General features: G+C 44.2%; 2 protein-coding genes across 2 annotated transcripts in view; both read right to left on the bottom strand.

The window, feature by feature from the left end:
* The window catches only part of LOC127206590 (tubulin polyglutamylase TTLL7-like), a 150869-nt gene that overhangs the window by 77922 nt on the left and 52460 nt on the right, over positions 1-20487 (bottom strand). The window contains 8 exon segments of the mRNA XM_051165908.1: positions 983-1184; positions 6868-6908; positions 6911-6953; positions 8377-8512; positions 9544-9617; positions 9812-9959; positions 14900-14994; positions 16586-16744. Of these exon segments, the coding sequence (XP_051021865.1) occupies positions 983-1184; positions 6868-6908; positions 6911-6953; positions 8377-8512; positions 9544-9617; positions 9812-9959; positions 14900-14994; positions 16586-16744 (898 nt within the window).
* Positions 1-20487, bottom strand: part of LOC127206589 (tubulin polyglutamylase TTLL7-like) — a 103675-nt gene that overhangs the window by 30728 nt on the left and 52460 nt on the right. The gene's annotated exons all lie outside the window — the stretch shown is intronic.

Here is a 20487-nt window from a genome sequence, read left to right as displayed (position 1 = left end):
GGTCCTTAACTTAGTGGGTCCTAGAGCTCAGGGCAATCAACCTCAGAAGCTATAAAACCCTACGGATCTCTTCTTTCCCTCGACCCATAACCATCATCAGTTCATGCTATTAAATAATAGCCACATAGCTAAAAGGCAAGGGATCTAAAACCCAGCAACATCTGAACATAAAATCGTCAGCTTCCAAAATAAAAACCAAGTCGCACATATCCTTGAGACACTGTGTGCAAATGGCCATGTGTAGTGGGTCCTAGTTCAGCGGTGGCAGCAACAAAGTGTTTTACAAGGAAGTCTAGGAAAATGGAGATATTGGATATTTGAGGGTAAGTGACAAATCAGAGGCTGGATCATGGCCATTGGGATTGAAGAAAGAAAAGGGAGAGAGAGAGAGACAGAGACAGAGAGAAGAGAGAGAGAGAGAGAGAGAGAGAGAGAGAGAGAGAGAGAGAGAGAGAATGTAAAGATAATTGAAGGGAAAGAGATGAAAAAAGGAGTGGTTGATTTCCTAAACACCTGTGATGCACCCCAAGTCCTGATTAAATGCTTCCCCAGGATGAAAGCAAGAGGGGATAAACTTTCAACTACTTCCCAGTTCTGCGGCTCCCGGGCATATCAAGTCAAACGCCTAGAGAGATGTTTAAAAATAGGTGACAGTGCGAAACAAAGGAGTGACAGGTAAAATGACTGTGGGCTTAGAAGAGAACATGGTCTACCTAAAAGCCTCGTGACACATCTGTAAAACCCATGCCACAACTAGCGAGCTATGGAAGTCGGAAGAAAGGATCCTCAATTCAACTTGCAGATGTGGAGAGGGCTTGAGGGACGGACCCAGCTCTGACTAGGGAAAGACAGGGGATAGAATACAGGTCTCCTCACACATGACAATGCTTCTTTTGGCCCAAGGACTTTTTTTTTTATTATTGAATTCAAGAGTTTCAATTCAATAATTCTTCATGTAGCAATGTAGGAGAGATTGACTTACTGGACCGGTGGATTAGCTTGCAGTGACTGCTGTGCTTGACGTTATATGGCATTTGCTCTCGTCTCTTCTGACACAGTTCTTTTTCATTCTCCTCCAGCTCCGAGCTGCTGCTGTTGCTGTTGCTGTCATAGCTGCTCTCGCTGCTACAGTAACACTTCTGCATCTTCATCACCTGCGCATATTCCGGCATGCAACACAGGGGCTGCAACAAAGGGACACGTCGCTTGGTTAGAATCTGCCCCCTCCCCATCCTCACTGCTTATTAGTGAACATGGAAAGCCCTCTCTACTTCTACTTGGTGCTTTTCGGCCAGTAGAGGACATACTAGCTGTGAAGCTTCCTTGACATCCTGTGCGCAGCCCTGAGAAGGACAATGCTGTTTCTACTCAACTGCAATAAAGCAGTTTCCATAAACAAAGAACAACAAAGCGAGGGGAAATATTTCATCTAAAAATAAACAGCATATGAGAGATTAGGCATCAAGACTCACCTAGTAAAAGATGACTGGGGTGGGACCGGAGAAGGATAAAGGGACTAACAAAGCGGAAACAAGAGAAGCCATCAGAAGTAAGACCACGCACTATAACGGAGCCACTCACATGATGTTCAGGAAGCCAAGCACTGCTCACATGGCTGGCTCACTGCTGATATTTGGTTGTTCATTCCTTTATTTTACTTGGAATTGAACCCAAAGCCAGTCTCACATGCTCTTTGTGTATTTTAGCTAAGCATCCACTTTTTAAATGTGATGACTTGTGTACGACCCTTCATAGAGAATTTCTACCTTTAATGCAGCCTGGCCACAATGGACTTTCATTGCTTTTCATTATCAACGTGACATTCTACCAGCATGATATATGAAAATCGCTGTGGTGTGAAACTTTTTGGAAGAGGGACATGATGCAGAAGAGTGACTCTGTACACGTCTGATTGCCATGGTATTAGTCCTAATATTTCTAATAGATTCAACCTACTTCCACTCCTCATGACAGATGTTTCTAAAGGCACCAGGCATGTGGAGGGACAGAGAGAGAGATGGGATGGCCTAACTCAGAAAGGCCGTGCTTAATGGAGGACAAGGCAGTTCTGTAACTCAGTTATTTGAAGCCTGCTTGTTACAAACACCATACACCCCCTGTTCCTGCTGAGACAGGCTTCTGCAGTTGCATACTGGTGGCTCTGATGCTATTGCCTACCATAATGAATTCCTAGGACGTCATGGGAGTTTATGGAAAGAAACTATGTCTCTCCAGTGTGACAGTACAGGATGAGAGAAGGAGGGGAGAAGCATCTGGAATACAAAGCAAGCCAAAGTATGATGGCATTAAAGTTACAGCTTGTGCAAAGGATGAAATACGACCTACAAGAGAAAGGAACTGAATACACTGGGTACCCACTTGTCTTTAAGCATATGCTCTTCTTTGATGGCCTAATATTTACAGAGTACTAAAAATGCTCAAACAGAAATGCATAAAAACACTTGCCAGTAACACAGTCATCAAACACGTTGACAACCTGGGCAAACACGAACCCCAGAGAAAAGATGTCTCTTCAGAAGTTTAGCATACCCTGAAGGAAGCACGATCCGGCATGCAGGAGTGCCTTCCTCCAAGCAGCACACTGCTTTCCCACTTTCCCAAAGACTGACTGCATAATTAATCGATCCTACGGAGAAGTCGTAGTGGGAGTGGGCAGCTGAAGTGTCATGTCATGCAGGCATTTAGGACCTCTTGACCAGCGTGGCTGTTCAAGCAATAGAAAATAGTAAATAGGAGTCATAGCAATATGAACTCTCAGTCGCTCTTTAACTATATGATTGGAATTTGAAGGTGGCATGAAACTATGACACAAATCATGCTACATAATTTTATTTGTAGTTTTATTATTAAACAGGCCAGATATAAAAATACATAAATGTACAAGTAAAAGAAATGTGTGTGTACCAATTTGAAAACATGGCCAATGCTTTATGTAGCACTTATTTGTGTGGCTAACTAATATTCCTTCTGAAATAATTGAGATGGTAATACTTATCCTGTACAAAGTTAATCTAACAAAACATTTCAAATTATTATTCAACTAATGAAGACCTTGGTGAGCACTATTCACCACAAAGCCCTGTTCCTCTGAAGCAGAAGGTCTCTAGAAGTTTGGGTCACTTTAGAAACCTGGATAAAACTTAAATAAGAATTATAAATACACTCCTACATTAATTATGCTGCTCTCAGCTACACAGAAATTCTGCTGACTCTAACAGTTAAGGAGTTGCCCGATTCATCATTTCAACAACTACATCGTTAACTCCTCCTGTTTATGTAGAAGTTGGAAAATACACAATGTGGCTCTCCCAGAATCCATCCATCACGCTTTGCTTTGGATGGCAAATCTCACGTAAGAAAATGAAGGTAAATACAAGACGCCTCTGGGCCTTTGCACATGCCTCTCTACCATCAATGCTGTGTCCCCAGGCTGTCTCAGGTTGGTTATGGCAAACTGTGGTGCTTGCCATGCAAAGCTTAGGAACTCTACTGGTACAACTGGTTGATACAATATACTTGTAAAATATGCAAAGCTTAAAAATTCCTCAAATGAGCCAGGCATGGTGGTGCACACCTTTAATCCCAGCATTTTGGAGGCAGAAGCAGGTGGATCTCTGTAAGTTGGAGGCCACCCTGGTCTACAAAGAGAGTCCAGGACAGCCAGGACTCTGTGTTACAGAGAAACCCTGTTTCAAAAGCAAGGAAAAAGAAAAAAAAAAAGAAAAAAGAAAAAGAAGAAGAAGAAGAAGAGAAGAGAAGAAGAGAAGAAGGAAAGAAAGAAAAAAAGAAAAAACTCCTCAGAGCTTTCCCCAGATGGAGCCATGGTTCACAAGGCACTCACTTTTTCAGATGATCTAAATAGATTTGTTTCACAGGAACTTTCAGCTTTCAGAATAATGCTGGACACCTGAGGTCTTCACATGTCGCCCTTGCCTCCTGTAGCATGCCACAGACTTCTCCACCTGGGCAGCATCACACTCTATTGCTTTGCCTTGAATGTCCCTCCTAACCCAGATGAATAGGGCTCATTTTGCAAACCTAGTTCCAATGGCAATCCTCCAGAAAGCTGTCCTCAGTCACCCCCCTAGCTTACAGTCCACTCAGTATTCACCGTATCCACTTTGCTTTGACGCTCACCCTTCTGCTCTTCAACTAGCCAACGAGAACATTTTACACACATTCAACAGATTTGACCAATAGATTTTGGGAATGGTGACATCCTAGACACTCTTAGGTGCTGCAGAAAAAGATGCACCTTCAAGGTCATCACACCTCACACAAATAGTGCCTCATGACAGCTGCTCTGCAACAGCAACAGTCCTGAGGAGGAGGTGGGGGAGGGGCTATGAAACCTGAGCTACATGGTGGTTCAAGAAAGAGCTCACAGGAAGTAGCCAGGGTGTGGGCTGGTTAGGAAGGAGTCTCTAGTCAATGCAGCAACACATCGGAGAGGGATTCCTTCTTTGTTTTAGTGAACAGGACTTAAAAGCCTGAGATCTCACAATGGAGGGGGAGTTTAGCAATGCTGAAATATAAACGAAAGAGTACATGCCGGCAAGTGTCTCTATGATTTTCTCACATTTGACTTCTTGCTTCCCTGCTAGCGAGCAATTCATCAATATTATAAACTGCAGGACCGTGGTGTTAAGCAGAACAAACACTTGACCTCATTTTTGCCTTCACAACAGCTTTCTCCTTCCTAAGATATAGGCATAAGGGCTATTGTGTAACTCAGATGCTGATTTCTGTGCCCCCGGCCCCATGTTCTGGTTGCAGTCCTTGTCTGAGACTCTCCTGTCTGAATGTTGTATAAGCTCTGCTCCCCAATTGTCCCCTGATATGCCAATAAAGCAGCTGACAGCCAACTCCTGAGCAGGGAAGAGAATAGGGGGTGGGACTTCCTGCCAGCCAAGGAAGGAGAGTTAGAGGGAAAAGTGGGGGATTCAGCCCATGGGAAAGGTCCAGAAGACATCAGGAGAGAGCGCTGGAAAAGGAAACGCTACAAAGTCCAAGTATCTCTGGGAGAAAACCAAATTAGCTTAGAGGGTTAGGAATATAGTAATAAACTGCCCAGTTATTGTGTGTGAAGCTTATTATAAGCAAATATTTAAAAATCTAAGTTATTTCTGTGATAGCTGGGCTAAGAGAGAAACTGTGAAATAAACAACGGTTTTATAAAAATAACTTTACACTAAGAACTGCGTCTGTTCTTAAGAATTCACTGTCACTGTCACTGTGTCTGTGATAAAGGCTCTCCAAAGACAACATAGCACATTCCTGAGATCAGTACTTATTTCTGCATCACTTACCATGGCTATGCTATGGAGCCAACCTAAATGTCAACATCAGAGGAACGGACAGGGAAAATGTGGTCCCCATAAACAATAAAATTTTTCATCCACTAAGAGAAATGGCCACCTCCTGTAGCCAGGCAGGACTTCCAGTGGAGGGATAAGGACAGCAACCCACCCACAAAGCCTTTGAAACCAAAGTTTGTCCTGCCGACAAGATGTGCAGGGACAAAGATAAATCAAAGATGGAGGGAATGGCCAACCAAAGACTGGACCTACTTGAGACCCATCCCATGGGAGAAAACCAATCCCTGACGCTATTAATGTTACTCTGCTGTGCTTATAGTCAATAGACTAGCATAACTCCTCTGAGAGGTTTCACCTAGCAGCTGCTGAGAACAAATGCAGAGACCCAGAGCCAAACAGTAGTCAGAGCTCAGGGAGTCCTACGGGAAAGTTGTGGGAAGGATTGAGAGAGCCGAGTGGTCAAGGCTCCACAAGACCTACAGAGTCAACTAACCTAGGCCTATGGGGCTAACAGAGACTGAACCACCAACCAAAGAGCTTGCATGGCCTGGTCCTAGGCCCCTGCCATGTATGTAACAGATGGGCAGTTTGGTCTTTATTCCCCAACAACTAGAATGGGGGCCATCTCTAATTCTGATACCTGCCTTTGGAGCCTGTTCCCCTAATTGATCTGCTTTGTCTGGCCTCGGTGGGAGAGGGTGAGCCCAGTTCTACAGCAACTTAATGTGCCAGGGTGGGCTGGTACCCATAAGAGGAAACCTCCCTCTTCCCTGAGGAGAAGGAGAGAGAATTGGGGGAGGCTATGTAAGGGGGGCACTGGGAGGAGAGGGGGGCTGCAATCAGGATGTAAAGTGAATAAATATTTTTTAAAAGTGAAGCCAAATTCATGCCATTAAAGATGACACTGAAGATAGCCATACTAAGTGAATTAAGACAACCTCCGATAATTTTCCTATTGTGGTTCCTGGATTTTGTATAGACATCTTACAAAATTTTATAATCGCGTACACATAATGTGAGAATAAAAATAAAAGAACTTAGAAAGATGGGGAAACTAACAGGAAGAGAAAGGGACAAAAAAGGGGAGAAGAGAGTTACATTCACATACAAGTGTGATTGCACTACATGGAAACCAGACAGATAGACAGACAGGAGGGCCCCCTACTGATGTATCTGCAGAGGTCACAATGTGCCTTACCTATGGTCCTACACAATTTTTGTTAATTATCTGGGACTGTAACAGAAACCTACCTAAATCCAGGCCTATCTGAATCATGAGGTGTTCATTAGCAATTGGGGACAAACAAAAATCTAAAGGAAGCTAATGAAGCAAAGTGTGTGTGTGTGTGTGTGTGTGTGTGTGTGTGTGCACGAGGTAACACCATTTGCTCGGTTTTGCCTTTACTAGACACAGAATTCCTAAAGTTCCTATAAAAATGCATCATAACTCTTGAGGGAAATATTTAGGAGAAATCACTTGCACTCATTGACGTGGACTTTGGCACTATGGAAGGTAGTGACATTTCACCTTTGGTCCTCGGATTCTGGGAGTCTTTCCCATCAACTTTCATCGTCAATTTCACATTGTTCCAGAAGATCCAAAATATCTTCCTCCTTCAAAATCATCATAGAAACTGTGGTCAGTAAACAAGTTAGGCTCAAGTCCGCTGAGCTCTGTGAGCTCATGTGCAGGGATCGTTCTAGGAACTAACAGTGGTTGGTGGTCACGAGGGTCAAACAAGGAGACATTAAAGGCAACCTCTTCAGATCCCTTTACCACAATCTGTGATGAATAGAATGCACAGCAGAAGCCGAGTGTGCAAGCATGCCCTTTCCAGCATACTGCTAAAATCTCAGAATACCCGAATTTAGGAAATTATCTCACTGGACACTAAGACATGCAAAGCTCATGCTCACCTTCCAGACTTCATCTCATTAACACCAATTAGCGCAATTTAATATTAAAATGCAACAGAGAAAATGAAAACGGGCCTGAGAGTTTCATTTAGAAAGAATTTATGTTAGGAATGAGTTAACAGGAACCAGTTAATGAAGCGTCTTAGAAACAGTAACCAGTGCAGGAATGCCTTACAGCCATATGAAATATTTAATTCTGTGCCTGTGACCAGTAGAGGGGACTCTCTAAGCACCCAATGGCCTTCTCCTGTGCTCATCTAAATTTATGTTGAGGTCCAAGGAGAAAATGTAAGTCCAGGCACAACAACTGGAAGTTGAGCAGGCCTGAGCAGCTGTGCTGAAGAGCATAAGCAGCCATCTTCCTGTGTGACCCAGGTCCCAACACTGACAAAACTATGTTCACATATCTGTGATTGTCAACTTCACAGTCTCCTTAAAGTTTATTGGAGAAACACGTAATCACAGCTTACAGTAGAAATGTATTCCAATCTAGGAGGATGGCTACTAAAATGACAAAGACTCTGGCTGTGTGTGTGTGTGTGTCTGTGTCTGTGTGTGTATGTGTGCATGTGTGTGTTATGTGTATGTGTTGCATGTGTGTATGTATGTGTATATGTGTACATGCATGTGTGTGTGCATGTGTACATGCATGTGTGTGCATGTGTGTATGTTTTTGTTTATCTGTGTGTGTATATGTACATGCATGTGTGTATATGTGCATGTGTGTATGTATATGTATATGTGTACATGCATGTGTATATATGTGTGTGTGTGTGTGTGTGTGTGTGTGTGCCCGTGTGTGCAAGAAGCCAGTTGGAGGCTGTGCATCTATCACTCTGCCTTATTCCCTTGAACCAGGGTCTCTCCCTAACCTGGGCCAAGCTGGCAGGCAGCAAGGCCCGGGGATTCTGTCTGACCTCTGAAAAGCACTGGAGTCGCAGATGCATGAACGGTTTCAACCGGCTTCATACACAGGGGAACAGCAATTGGAGTCAGGCCTTCATGTTGAAACAGCAAGCCCTCCCCCCGCTGAGCCACTCCCTCAGCCCTAAGGTGGGCTCCTGACTAAAGACATATTGCTTCTTCTGGCTCCTTCTCAGTGCGACACTCATCCTCTCACCTTCATCCTTTTCAGAGGATTGTTCAGTTCACGCTGGAACGAAGCTGCTCTTCCTGACAGAAAGGTCTGGAAGGCCACCGCCAACAAGCCTTCATATTTCTCCAGCAGGATTTTATCTTCAGGGGGATAAATTCTCCTACCAAACAAAGACCAGAGAAACCCAATCCGATAGTTAGAATCAGCCATTTAGAACACTACTGCCCTCCCTGCTCTGGGCCAACGAGGTGCTAGAGGCAAGCGTGGATGATTGGTGGGTGCCAGTTAACATCCACACGGAGAAGTTTCACTCAGCGACTCAGTACTGGAAGACAGAAAGGATAGGGTTTGGCTGAAGTGCTTGAGGAATGATGTTTGGACAAGTTGGTGAAGTGTTAACTCTGACTGGAAGTGCCCACGGGGGGGGGGGGGGACCTGGGATAACGCAGCCGGTCTCAGTGTGTATGTTAAGTGTGTGGACTGCAGACACTCCTCTGAGTGATCCTTTGGGGAGAGGGCATGAACACAGGTAGAAGCAGAGTGGGAAAGTGTTTTCAGCTCTTCTTGCTGCTGTGGAGGTGTCAGCGTCGGGAAAGAACGTCTTACAGGAAGTGTGAGAAAACCCAAACCCCCTGCGCATCCTTTGCTAAATCCAGACGAGGTGATCTCAGGCTGGAAGGAAAGACCATCTTTCTAAGAACAGTAAGGGGTCCCCTTCTTGTCCTTTCCTGGGGGACACTGTGAAGATTTCCTACTCCCGGCCCCCCATCTCCACCCATACCCTTCAAATTGTTCTTATTTTTCCTAGTTTGTAGAGAAATTAGGTTTAAAATGAAGTACAACAGCCACCAAAACTGCCAGAAAGAATATTGGAAGATCTGAATTTTGCCTTTTTAAAAATAGCACAGAATGACCAAGTACAGGTACAGGAAAGGTTGGTTAAAAGCCTCCTGGGCAGAGCAGAAGCTGACCAGCTAGCAAAAGCAGCTTCCGCTAGAAACCCATCTACTCGCAGACTCCCTTTACTCTCCTGAAACACAGTGAAATGCTGTTTTCTAACAAGAAAGCACAATACTTAAAATATGCTGAAAAAAGCTGGTGATGAGAAACCACTGCTCGGACGCCTCTTCGGCCTCAGTGAGAACATCGCAGCCGTTACCTGTGTACATTTCCCCATATGTCAGCAGTTACCTGTAGTTCCCCATGTGTCTGTTTTCATGTTCTTCCCGCGAAACCTGCTTTCGTACTTGAACGAGTCTCTCTTTCTAAAAGTGAACAGATTTCATAAACAAAACGTGATGTAAATAAAGCAGTTCAAACTGTAGGCATGCTGTAAAAAGGTTCACACCAGGCTGGGGTGTAGCTCAGTGGCAGAGCACTTGCCTAGCGTGGGTTGACTGTGCACCACAGTGCAAGTCAGAATAAAAATAAGCCAATACACTGAACCCGCTGTTCGTACCAACTCTTCTTTCCGCCTCTCCAGCTGGTGCCTCTGCTGCTCCCAGTCGGAGGAGCCCGGCGAAAGCCTTCTTATTGGATTTTGACCATACAGCCTCCTTTGAGCCTCAGCTTTTTGTTTGGCCAAGTTTCTCCTTTTATCACTGGTCCTGAAACGTAAAACGCAAGGGCCGTAACTTTTACTGCAGAAAACTCGGTACGCTGTCCCTTTGAGAAGAAACTGCAGCCGAGGAAACACGCCGAAGCAGGAATAAAGTTATTAGGTTTATATCTTCTCTTAGATTCTGTTCATGTGACATACTGTCTGGCTCACTCCTCTCTTCTCTGCGCAAACACTCGCCCTCTCTCCTTCATCAAGCCAGCAGGGGACTCTGTATGGAAGGTGGTGCTTTGAAAAATAACCAAAGAAATGAAAATTCCGTATGTGTTGAAGAGTCCAAGGCACCTGGTCTCATGTTTCATCCCTGAAACACAGCATCTATAGTCTTAAGTGAGTTAAATGCTAGATCTGTCTCCCCGTCTCTTAAACTTCAGCAGCACTGATGTGTTTTGTTTTCCCCTTGAGGTATTATAAGACTTAATCTACATAATTGACAAATGTGCCTCCCTTCTCCCCCCACCCCACCCCCCGCTTTATCTATTTGTTTTATTTAAGTCTTGAGGGTTAGTCTAGTGCTCTGTGTATTCAGATACTGAATTCTGGGCCCTGAGATCTGGTTGCAGTCCAGACATGGACATTATCACACACACTGACCAATGTTGCATAAACTTTGTTCACCAACTATCTCTGATTGGTTGATTAAAAAAAAAAAAAAAAAAAAAAAAAAACAAAGCTGACGGACAATTACTGGGCAGAGGAGGTAGGTAGGCAGAACTTGTGTTCCCAGTCTGGAGGTCTTAGGTAGGGACCACAAGGGAGAGGGAGGAAGAAGAGGGAGAGGAAGGATGTGGTCTGATGGCAGAAATGGCCCAGGCAGGAGCAGTATGGCAAGTAGTGTGGGGAGTATACTGGGAAGTAGCCAGACTAGCTTAGAGGATTAGTACAGCTCAAAGCTGTCCAGATAAAGCCAAATGGTTGTTAATATATCCATAGGTCTCTGTGCCATTTATTTGGGAGTCAGAAGAGATGAATAGAAAAGGGTCCCCCAAATTATAACATATCATTTCATTTAAGCTCTGAGCTCTCACCACTCTTTAGTACATTTAAAGCCTAGTCACTGTCATCATGTGAAAACTGACTTCACCGCCCTTTGCTCAGCTGTGAACATTTAGCCACAGCTCTCCAGGTTTCAGACAAGAAGGCCTGTTCTGGACCTTGGCCTCTGCCTCATCCCTTTTCTCTCGCATCCCTCTCATGTGGAGGAGTATTAAGTCTGAGGTCTCTCTCTCTTCACCACCATAGCTGCAATGGGAGAACCCAGTAGAAACTGAGAAATAAAATAAATTCTGCCCTCAGCCATAAAGAAATAACACAACAGCTGGGTGGTGGTGACTCATACTTTTAATCTTAGCACTTGGGAGGCAGAGGCAGATGGATCACTGTGAGTTCGAGGCCAGCCGGGTCTACACAGTGATTCCAGGACAGGCAAGGCTACACAGAGAAATCTTGTCTCGAAAAACCAAAAAAAAAAAAAAAAAAAAAAAAAAAAAAAAAAAAAAAAAAAAAAAAAAAGAAAAGAAAGAAAAAGAAATAGCAAAACAAAGGCAATCAGAGCCCTCATCCTTAATCTTAATCACTTCCATACCTTCTGTTGCCCTCACTCTGACACAGATGCCAACCAAAGAGGAAAGACAAGGGTGCTACCTGCTCAGTCAATTTCTAGTCTGAAGGAGAAAAAAAGCTGCACAAGCTACAGAGGGTTGCACTGAAGTCATTAGAGATCGTGCTCTAAACAGGAAGCCACGGATTTAATGAGCGTTCCCCTAATAAAAACCATGTTACCGCTCACCCCGTACAGAAGTGCCAGGAAACACCCATTTCTTCTCACGACTCAAGGTTTCAGTGGCCGAAATAAAAATAATGTGAGAAAAATAAAACACAGATAAAACTGAAAGTCATTCAGTAGGGCCAGTGATCTAAGTAAACGCAAGAAACCCAGCTGAGTGTACAGGCTTACTGCTCATTAGAGAGTTTCCTGTACAGCTTCAGGCAGTGAAGGAGGCAGGAGCAGGGCCTGACCACGCCCACCTGCGTGAAAACCACGCCCCCGGCAATTCATGCCGGGCCGTGGCCAAGGAATCGGGGAACACACACAAAGAGAAGGTAGGACATAAGTGCTATTTTATTAATAAATATGAAGTATGAGGGTGTGGACCACAGAGGCCAGAGTGGGGATGGAAAAAAAGTAAACACTGAGGAATATTTTGAAAGAAGACTGGGTGTGACGTGAAGAACAGGACAGATGTCTGATGTTAGTGACCAGATGACTAAGAATACATTAGCTGCAACGATGACTACAAGTCTGGCTGTGTGCTTAGTAGAGAGGAGATGCCAGGGCTGAGACAGCTATTGCTGCTATTATTATTACTATTACTACTATTGTTGCTGCTGCTGCTGCTGCTACTACTGGTATTATTATTATTATTATTATTATTATTATTATTATTATTATTATTATTATTATTAAATTCCAGTTTTTCTAGAATGGTCACTTGTATAAAGCATCAAGAGGAAAGGAAAAATGAAATAAAATTAAAGACCAAACAATAAAAAAGGAAGGAAGAAGGACCTTTTCCCCCTTTATATTGCTGTGGCCTTTTATTAAGAGAAAAGCACAGAGCCGAGCAGTAAAGTACAGCCAACAGGAGCTCCAGAAGCACCAGAATTTCTCTATTAAATATCCTGCTGGGGTGATATGGGAGGAACTGTCTCCAAGAAAATGACCTCTGTGCAGTTCTAGGCCTACCTAGGCTTTGCCTCCTGGCTTTTGTTTTATCTTATAAATAACAGCACTGCTATAGGCAACTTGGGGAGAAGCTTGGAATTTCTCTCACCCTCCAGTCAGGACTGTAAGCAAATCCATTTTCCTTTTTTTCCTAACTCGTATCTGTAGGTTTTAAGCAAGCAAGCGACCCTGCATTCTGCTACACCGTTGGCTCACATGTCAGATCACACCAGCACCACCTGCACCCCTGTGGGGGTGGGGCTAAAACAATGATATTTCAGTTACAAGAGTCTTTTCCCATTCTAGCTTTTAGGAATATGGTAGATACAGAGCTACATTTGCATGTCTGTAAATCTAGGCACAAATTAGTACTAATGGCCCTCACTGCAACACATGTGTGCTCGAAGTATTAAAACATGTGTCACATCCTGTGGGGATGTGGGGATGGGGGTAGATAAGGAAGGGGCCCGTGCTTGTACACTTAGACATTTCCTGTCCCTTAAGTTATACATGTGCCTCTCCCCTGAAGTGACCAAAAATAGCCACGGATGATTTCTGAGTCAACGTCCTCCTCTGTAAATGTCAAGACCCACCAAGGACGCCCCTCAGTTAAACATAAGGCCCCATTATAATGGACAACTTCGTGTGATACATGCAGCTGATATAACCAAAAACTACACATGGGGTAGGCCAAACAACGAGAAAAACTAAATACTCAGACACCTTTTACCAAGCAACAGAAGCCGCATGGAAATGTCAAGTCAGATCTCAGTGGCAACTGCTAAATGCTTGAAAGTATTTTAAATAGAAGAATTCCTTGAGGTATTCTGTAACACTTTCAGAGATCTTGTGTGATGATAAAAATAAACTAGGCATAAAATCCCTGGTCCATCTTCAGGGTCCTCTCATCAGAGGCCACGAGCTCTGTTTCGCGCTGCAATGGTTGGGCATATGAGATAGAGCAACTACATTTGATATCTTTTTCTTTTTTTCCTTGATGAAATAGGTTTGATCTATGTATCCCAAGCTAGCTTCGAACTCACAGTTCCCCAGCCTCCCCTAATACACTCCTTTCATAATGAGTCAAAGCTGTTCCTGCATGGTAGCATTTCAAACACCTGAATCCATGGCCATAGACACTTCAAGCAGCTCAGCCCCACCCCAACCACGTCTCCCCTCAAGTCTTTCTTCCCTCTCTGTCTTTTCCAGTGATGGTGGTCATCTCACTGGACAGTGACATCTCTTCTCATTACACAGTTCATACTTTGTTAACATATGACAAATTGCTTAGTTACAAATGTGTAGGGTTCTTGGGACTAACTTGTTTTTCATGCTTGTTTCTCACCCATAATATGTAAAACATTTGATCATGTGAGGGTATTGGGGAGCCTGTTTTTCTTACATATACTCATTGTAATCTTTCACTTAAGGAAAAATAGAATGTAGCCACATTGTGATCTATGTACTGCTTGAAAGATCTTGCTGGGATATATAAGATGTGGGAAAAAGAATGAAGTCATTGGAACTCGCTCCCCAGAGTTTGTTGCATCCATTAAATAAATAAATAAATAAATAAATAAATGAAAAGAAAAAAGACAGATAGCAAAAACTAAGCCATGATTAAGATTTCCTGAGTGGCCCTGGGCGCTTAACTTTCCTTCAGTGAGAGGACAGTAGAGCTAGAGGTCTCCTCCCACACGAACCACCAACCCAGCTTTGTACTTTATGGTCACTTCTGCAGTTGAGCAGCAGGTAATGCGGGTGCGTAGTACTTTATGGGACAGCAAAGGCAGTGGGCAAGGGGAATGAAAAGGTCTTTTGAAAAAACGTGGGTTTGCAGAGTGGAATGAAGGAGGCCTAAATGTAAAACAAATTTGAAAGATTCACGATGCATCACCAGTTTCATGTGGGAGCACCTTATCTGTACCAAAGTGGGGGACCCCAGCAAGTGGAGCAAAGGCTCACCTGATGTTTGGGGGACCCCAGAGAGCAGGTGTGTGGGTTGAGGCTCACATGATATTGGGGGACCCCAGAAAGTGGGGGCAGGGGTCAAGGCTCACCTGATATTTGGGGGACCCCAGAGAGTGGGGGCTGGGGTCAAGGCTCACCTGATATTTGGGGGACCCCAGAGAGCAGGGGGTGGGGTCGAGGCTCACCTGATATTTGGGGGACCCCAGAGAGCAGGGGGTGGGGTCGAGGCTCACCTGATGTTCAGCAGCTTCAGCGCATTCAGCAGGACTCCTTTTTTGACATCATAATCTATTTTCTGATCAGTTCCAAAGCTTGGGGCTCGATTAATCTGAAATTTACAGAGAGAACAATGAGTTTTGTTGACTGTTGAGAGCGGATACGTAATTCAGCCATGTTTCTTAACCTTACATGGGATTTCCAGTCATCAGTCTCAGAGCTGTACATGGTCGATGCTCTAAGACAACTCTGCCACGCCTGTTTTTCTATTGTCTTAGGGCAAAGAACTGCAGGAAACCGCCTGCAAGCTCCAACTACAGGCTTAGTCTTCAGTTTCAGCCATACCTGACCACTGTCTTCATACTGACCCACACCATCTGAGCCTTAGGAAAGTTAAACGTAGACTTACCTTGAAAGCTGGGAAGACTCGTAATAGAGAAATTATCAACATGGAAACTGTTACACGTGTGTATGCTTAACCACCAGCTCCCTCCGTTCATGGCCTCGGAGCTTTCTGATTAGTTCTATTGCTTCCTACAATATAAGTTTGGTTTCTCTCTGCCTGGCTCAACAGCGACTCGCTAACTTCCATTTTGGAAGGCATTGATTCCACCACCAGAAACCGTTCCTAACAACAGGCACAAACTGGGCTCAATTTCCCATCCTGAAAATGTTTTCAGTGCTTGAAACTTTCTTTAAATTTGCCACTGCCAACCACTGCCTAGATTCTAAGTAGCTAGGCATTCTCATCCTCAGAGGCACCGTCCACTCTATTCCACGTGGTGGCGCTAGAAGGTTTTTAACATTGCATGAGACCCACAGCATCATCATTTGGCAGCAAAAAGCAGACCAAGCTCTCAAAACCGTACATTTAAGAATCTGAACGTGCAAAATGTTCACCTTTCATAGACAGCAACAATATTTTTTTAAATTAATGATTCTGAGCTGAGTAAAGCAGAAACAACAAAGGAAAATAAAGAGTGAAGAAATGTGTCATAAGATTCCAAGCCTTCCTAAGTCAAAGGGGTTTGTGGTTCTTTTCCATCTCAGAACGGCAGTAACAAAGAGAACAACAGGACTCATCCAGGTCTCGTCTCTGGGACCTAGGCTGGACTAAATTCTAGCTAGCAGACATAAGCATCTTGAGCAGAGTTCGTTTTTATATTCTTTACATTGTTCCATATGGTATAATAATAATTAGAGGGGACAGGAGGCAAACCCTAGGACGTTCCATTTTCAGAACTATCAGATGGCCATAAGGGAGACCTGATGTCCCCTGCAGCCTTAAGAACTGGGCACTGAATAGTGGGCCAACTGGAGTGCTTGGAGACACACTCCAGATGGGCTCCAGAGGCTGTGCCCACCCAGAGCTCATGCAGTGGTCGATGAGAAAATACTCATGTGACCAGCCAACAGCTCAGAGGCAGCAAGCTGACACCTCAGTTCTCTCTACGCTGATGTGAAGAAGCAACATAAAATCCTATTGATTCATCCTTGGAAGGGCTCTAGTCCCAGAATTTTCATTCACTTCCTCCCACACACTCCAGCCAGTGAGTTGGGGACACCTGTGCCAAGCACACATTTGAAACACAGTTTTTAAACACATAAGGACTACAAGGACGTGTGTGTGTGTGTGTGTGTGTGTGTGTGTGTGTGTGTGTGTGTGTGTGTGTGTGTCTGTAACTTCTTAGAGAATGCCTTACCTCCAGAAGCCATGGCTTTAGCTTTCTATCCAACAAGATGTCGAACCCCAGGACTTCAAAGCAGACACTTTGGCTTCCTGGGGGCTGACCAGGTCTACACATCCGATACGCATGCAGGACATGCGGCTCTGCTACAATCAGAGTCTTTACCACCAACTCCTGTCAAGATTGTGATGAAAGACATGAAAACGCCTTATTTGGATATAGTTTCACACACAGAAAAAATGGCCCAGGGAGAAATTAGCATCCTGGGTGGACTCACGGTGCTCTTTAGAACCAGCTGCTGAGTGGCTCTACCCTCACTCTCTCCAGCTCTGCCCCTTCATTCACCCGTCTCTCTGGCCACACTCTCTTTGAATTTCTCCAGTAGGTGACACTTCTTTTTATTTTTAATATATTTTATTAATTTATTCATATTACATCTCAATTGTTATCCCATCACTTGTATCCTCTCATTCTTCCCTCCCTCCCATTTTCCCCTTACTCCCCTCCCTTATGACTGTGACTGAGAGGGACCTCCTCCCCCTGTATATGCTTATAGGGTATCAAGTCTCTTCTTGGTAGCCTGCTATCCTTCCTCTGAGTGCCACCAGGCCTCCCCATCCAGGGGACATGGTCAAATATGGGGCACCATAGTTCGTGTGAAAGTCAGACCCCAGTCTCCACTCAACTGTGGAGAATGTCTTGTCCATTGGCTAGATCTGGGTAGGGGTTCAAAGTTTACTGCACATATTGTCCTTGGCTGGTGCCATAGTTTGAGCAGGACCTCTGGGCCCAGATCTGCCCATCATAATGTTCTTCTCGTAGGTTTCTAGGACCCTCTAGATCCTTCTATTTCCCCATTATCCCATGCACAATGGAATACTACTCAGCTGTTAAAAATAAGGAATTCCCAAAATTTGTGGACAAATGGATTGAACTAGAAATGATCATAATGAGTGAGTTAACCCAGAAGCAGAAAGAGTCAAATGGTATATACTCACTTATATCTGGACACTAGTCCAAGGGGCATGTCCCATGAAAGTCTTCACTCACCAGGAAAGTGGGACAGAGGGGAGAATACTATTGGGACTCTAGGTGAGAGGTGACACTTCTTGCCACCCGAGGCTCTGCTGTCCCATCTTCCTGGAGCATGCTCCCTTAGGTCCCCATGCCCAGTCACTAATATTCACGCAGAGCTTCCACAACATGCCTGAAAAGCAGCTATGCTTGAAAATGCATCCTAGCAACTAATTGATGCTTTCTTCTCTGTGTTTGAGCAAGACCCCATGTACTTAGTTTTTTGCACCATCCCAGTGCCCGTAATAGTGACTGTCATTGAAGATGCCCAAAAACATCTGTAAACAAATACGGAAAATAAAAAGAAGCATATGCTAGCTCTATACAGAAATAGAAAGGAGTTATAAGGAGGAAAAAAATCTAGGAAGGGTGCAGCTTTCCTCGAACAGGATTTGGGGACCGCCATGTAGACAGACACTGAGGAACTAGGAAGAGAGAGCTCTGGCTATCATGGCTGGAGAGATGCCTCAGTGGTTAAGAGCACCTCTTAGAGAGGAGTAGAGTTTGATTCCCAGTGCATGTACAGCAGCTCACAGCCATCAAACTCCAGTTCCAGGGGATCCATTTCTCTTGTCTTTTCTACACAGGCACCAGGCACATACAGTGTATATATATATATATATGTGTGTGTTCAGGCAAAATACTCATATACATAAAATAAAAATAAATATGTTTTGGAACTGTCTATCAACATTTTTCATGAGGAGACACACAGTGGAATATGGGAAAGCCAGAAACTTCTCTGGCTTCCACTTAAAGTGGCTTCCTAATTCTTGCTGTCTGAGTACAGGCAACACAGAGAGACGGTAAAGACCTTGACTCCCTAGTCAGACTTCTGGGTTTGCACCTGGCTTTTCTGTTTCTTATCTAGGCTGTGCAAGCATGGTACTTCAGCTCTGTGTCTCATTTTCCTCAATCTAAATAACCAAAGGACAGGGTGAGACCCCAGACACAGATTTCAGCACAGTGCCTAGAACAGGGCAGACCTTCACTAAGCCTTCGCTACTTAACTACTGCTCTATTGCTGGTCTGCTGTTTCTCAGGAATCAATCTCAGGCCAAATATCCTACCACTGGGTGGAAGCATCATTACACAGAAAAGGGCAGATGGGCATTAATCTCACTGTCATCACCCAGGAACACTGATCAGTTCAAATAACCGTATATATGCAGACAGTTTAATATTTATAATGACATACTTGAAACATTTTAAAGGTATTCTCATTAACTGGTTATTTGTAATCATTATGTTCATTCTAGCCAACAAAGTATCCAAGTTGTAGAGATCATGAAATGTGTCAGAGATTATGAGACGTAAAGTAGCATTTTTTTTTGCCCACATCTAAAAATTATACTTCAGGATCTAATGGAAGCTAATTTCCATACCCTCCACTAGTCTTGCATGTGCACTTTCTTCTAATTCAGTTTGATGGGAAAAGTATTGTCTAAAACCAGAGTACGAGGAGGAGGTGGTGAGCACTGTTCTCTGCCTGGCCCTTCACTCTTACACCACCTCACTAAGCTGGCCCAGTAGGTTATACATTTTCACAGGAACTGTCGCTAAGGCCCAAACTCATATGGAAGTTAATGTATTGGTAAAGAAAAGAAGGAGGAGGAGGAGGGGGAGGAGGAGGAGGGGGAGAAGGGGGAGGAGGAGGGGGAGGAGGAGGGGAGGAGGGAGGGGGAGGAGGAGGGGGAGGAGGAGGAGGGAGGAGGGAGGGGGAGGAGGAGGGGGAGGAGGGGAGGAGGGGGAGGACAGAAGGTATGTAACATTTTCTTGTTCTCACTGAGCCAGTCATCTAAGAACCTGGGGTATGCAGTGAATGAGTGGGTGGATGGATGAATGAATGGACAGACAGATGGACGGATGGGTGGATGGATGGGTGGATGTGTACCTGGGTTGGTTGATAAAATGATGAATTATAAATAAGCAAGACTCCTTTCTTTCATCCTCAAAACTATTCCACACTTACTTAAAATAACTTTCTTCCTAGTCTAACTATTTCATATACTAAGTCCCTTCTCCCTTCTAGTCTCCCTGAAAATGAAGAGATCCTTGACCCTCCGCTGTATTGTGGACAATCAGTTAACCCTCGTGTTTACCCCCTTGGGCCCTTTTCACTGTGGTTCACTTAAAGCTGTCCTTTTACCTCAGTGACTTACAGGAGCTTCCCAAGTGTCCTCTCTGCCTACCCTTAATGTTTGCCTTAATCTGTTCTACACCTGCTTTGAGGTTTGTCTTCCAGGTGCACACATTTTGCCACATTAACCGTGTCATTCTTCTCTATTAAAATGAATGATGTTGTCAAGATGTCCCCGGGGTGAAGGTGCTTGCCACCAAACCTGATGGCCCTAGTTTGATCCTCAGAGGGAAAAATCAACTCTCTTTCATCATCTGATCACACAGATGCTGTAGTGCGGGCGCGCGCGCGCACACACACACACACACACACACACACACACACACACACACACACACACACAAATAAAAAACATTTTCAAAATGTTCTCCAGTCCTTGACAGATTGTGCCTTGCTTTACTCTTCAGATGCAAAAGTTGGTCCACACATCAGTTCAGTAGGAATCTCTCACAAGTCTCCCCACAGATCTTCTGTATCATCTTCTGCATCTCCCCTGATCTCCTGAGCTCCTAACTCGAGGCTCTCAAGTATGCTTTTGTCCCATCTAGAATACCTTTCCCTAGAAATGAGGTTATTACTCGCCAAGGCTTGTAAAGAGCTCAACTTTCTTTATAAAAACCAAAACATAAAAACTCTCTTCTGTTAAACCTCAGATACTATGCTCTTAATAAAAGAACAACTTGAGTGGTATTTAAATTTAATG

Source organism: Acomys russatus, chromosome 23, assembly GCF_903995435.1.
Source record: "Acomys russatus chromosome 23, mAcoRus1.1, whole genome shotgun sequence".
Taxonomy (NCBI): Eukaryota; Metazoa; Chordata; class Mammalia; order Rodentia; family Muridae; genus Acomys; species Acomys russatus.
This window is presented reverse-complemented; position numbering and strand designations above follow the sequence as displayed.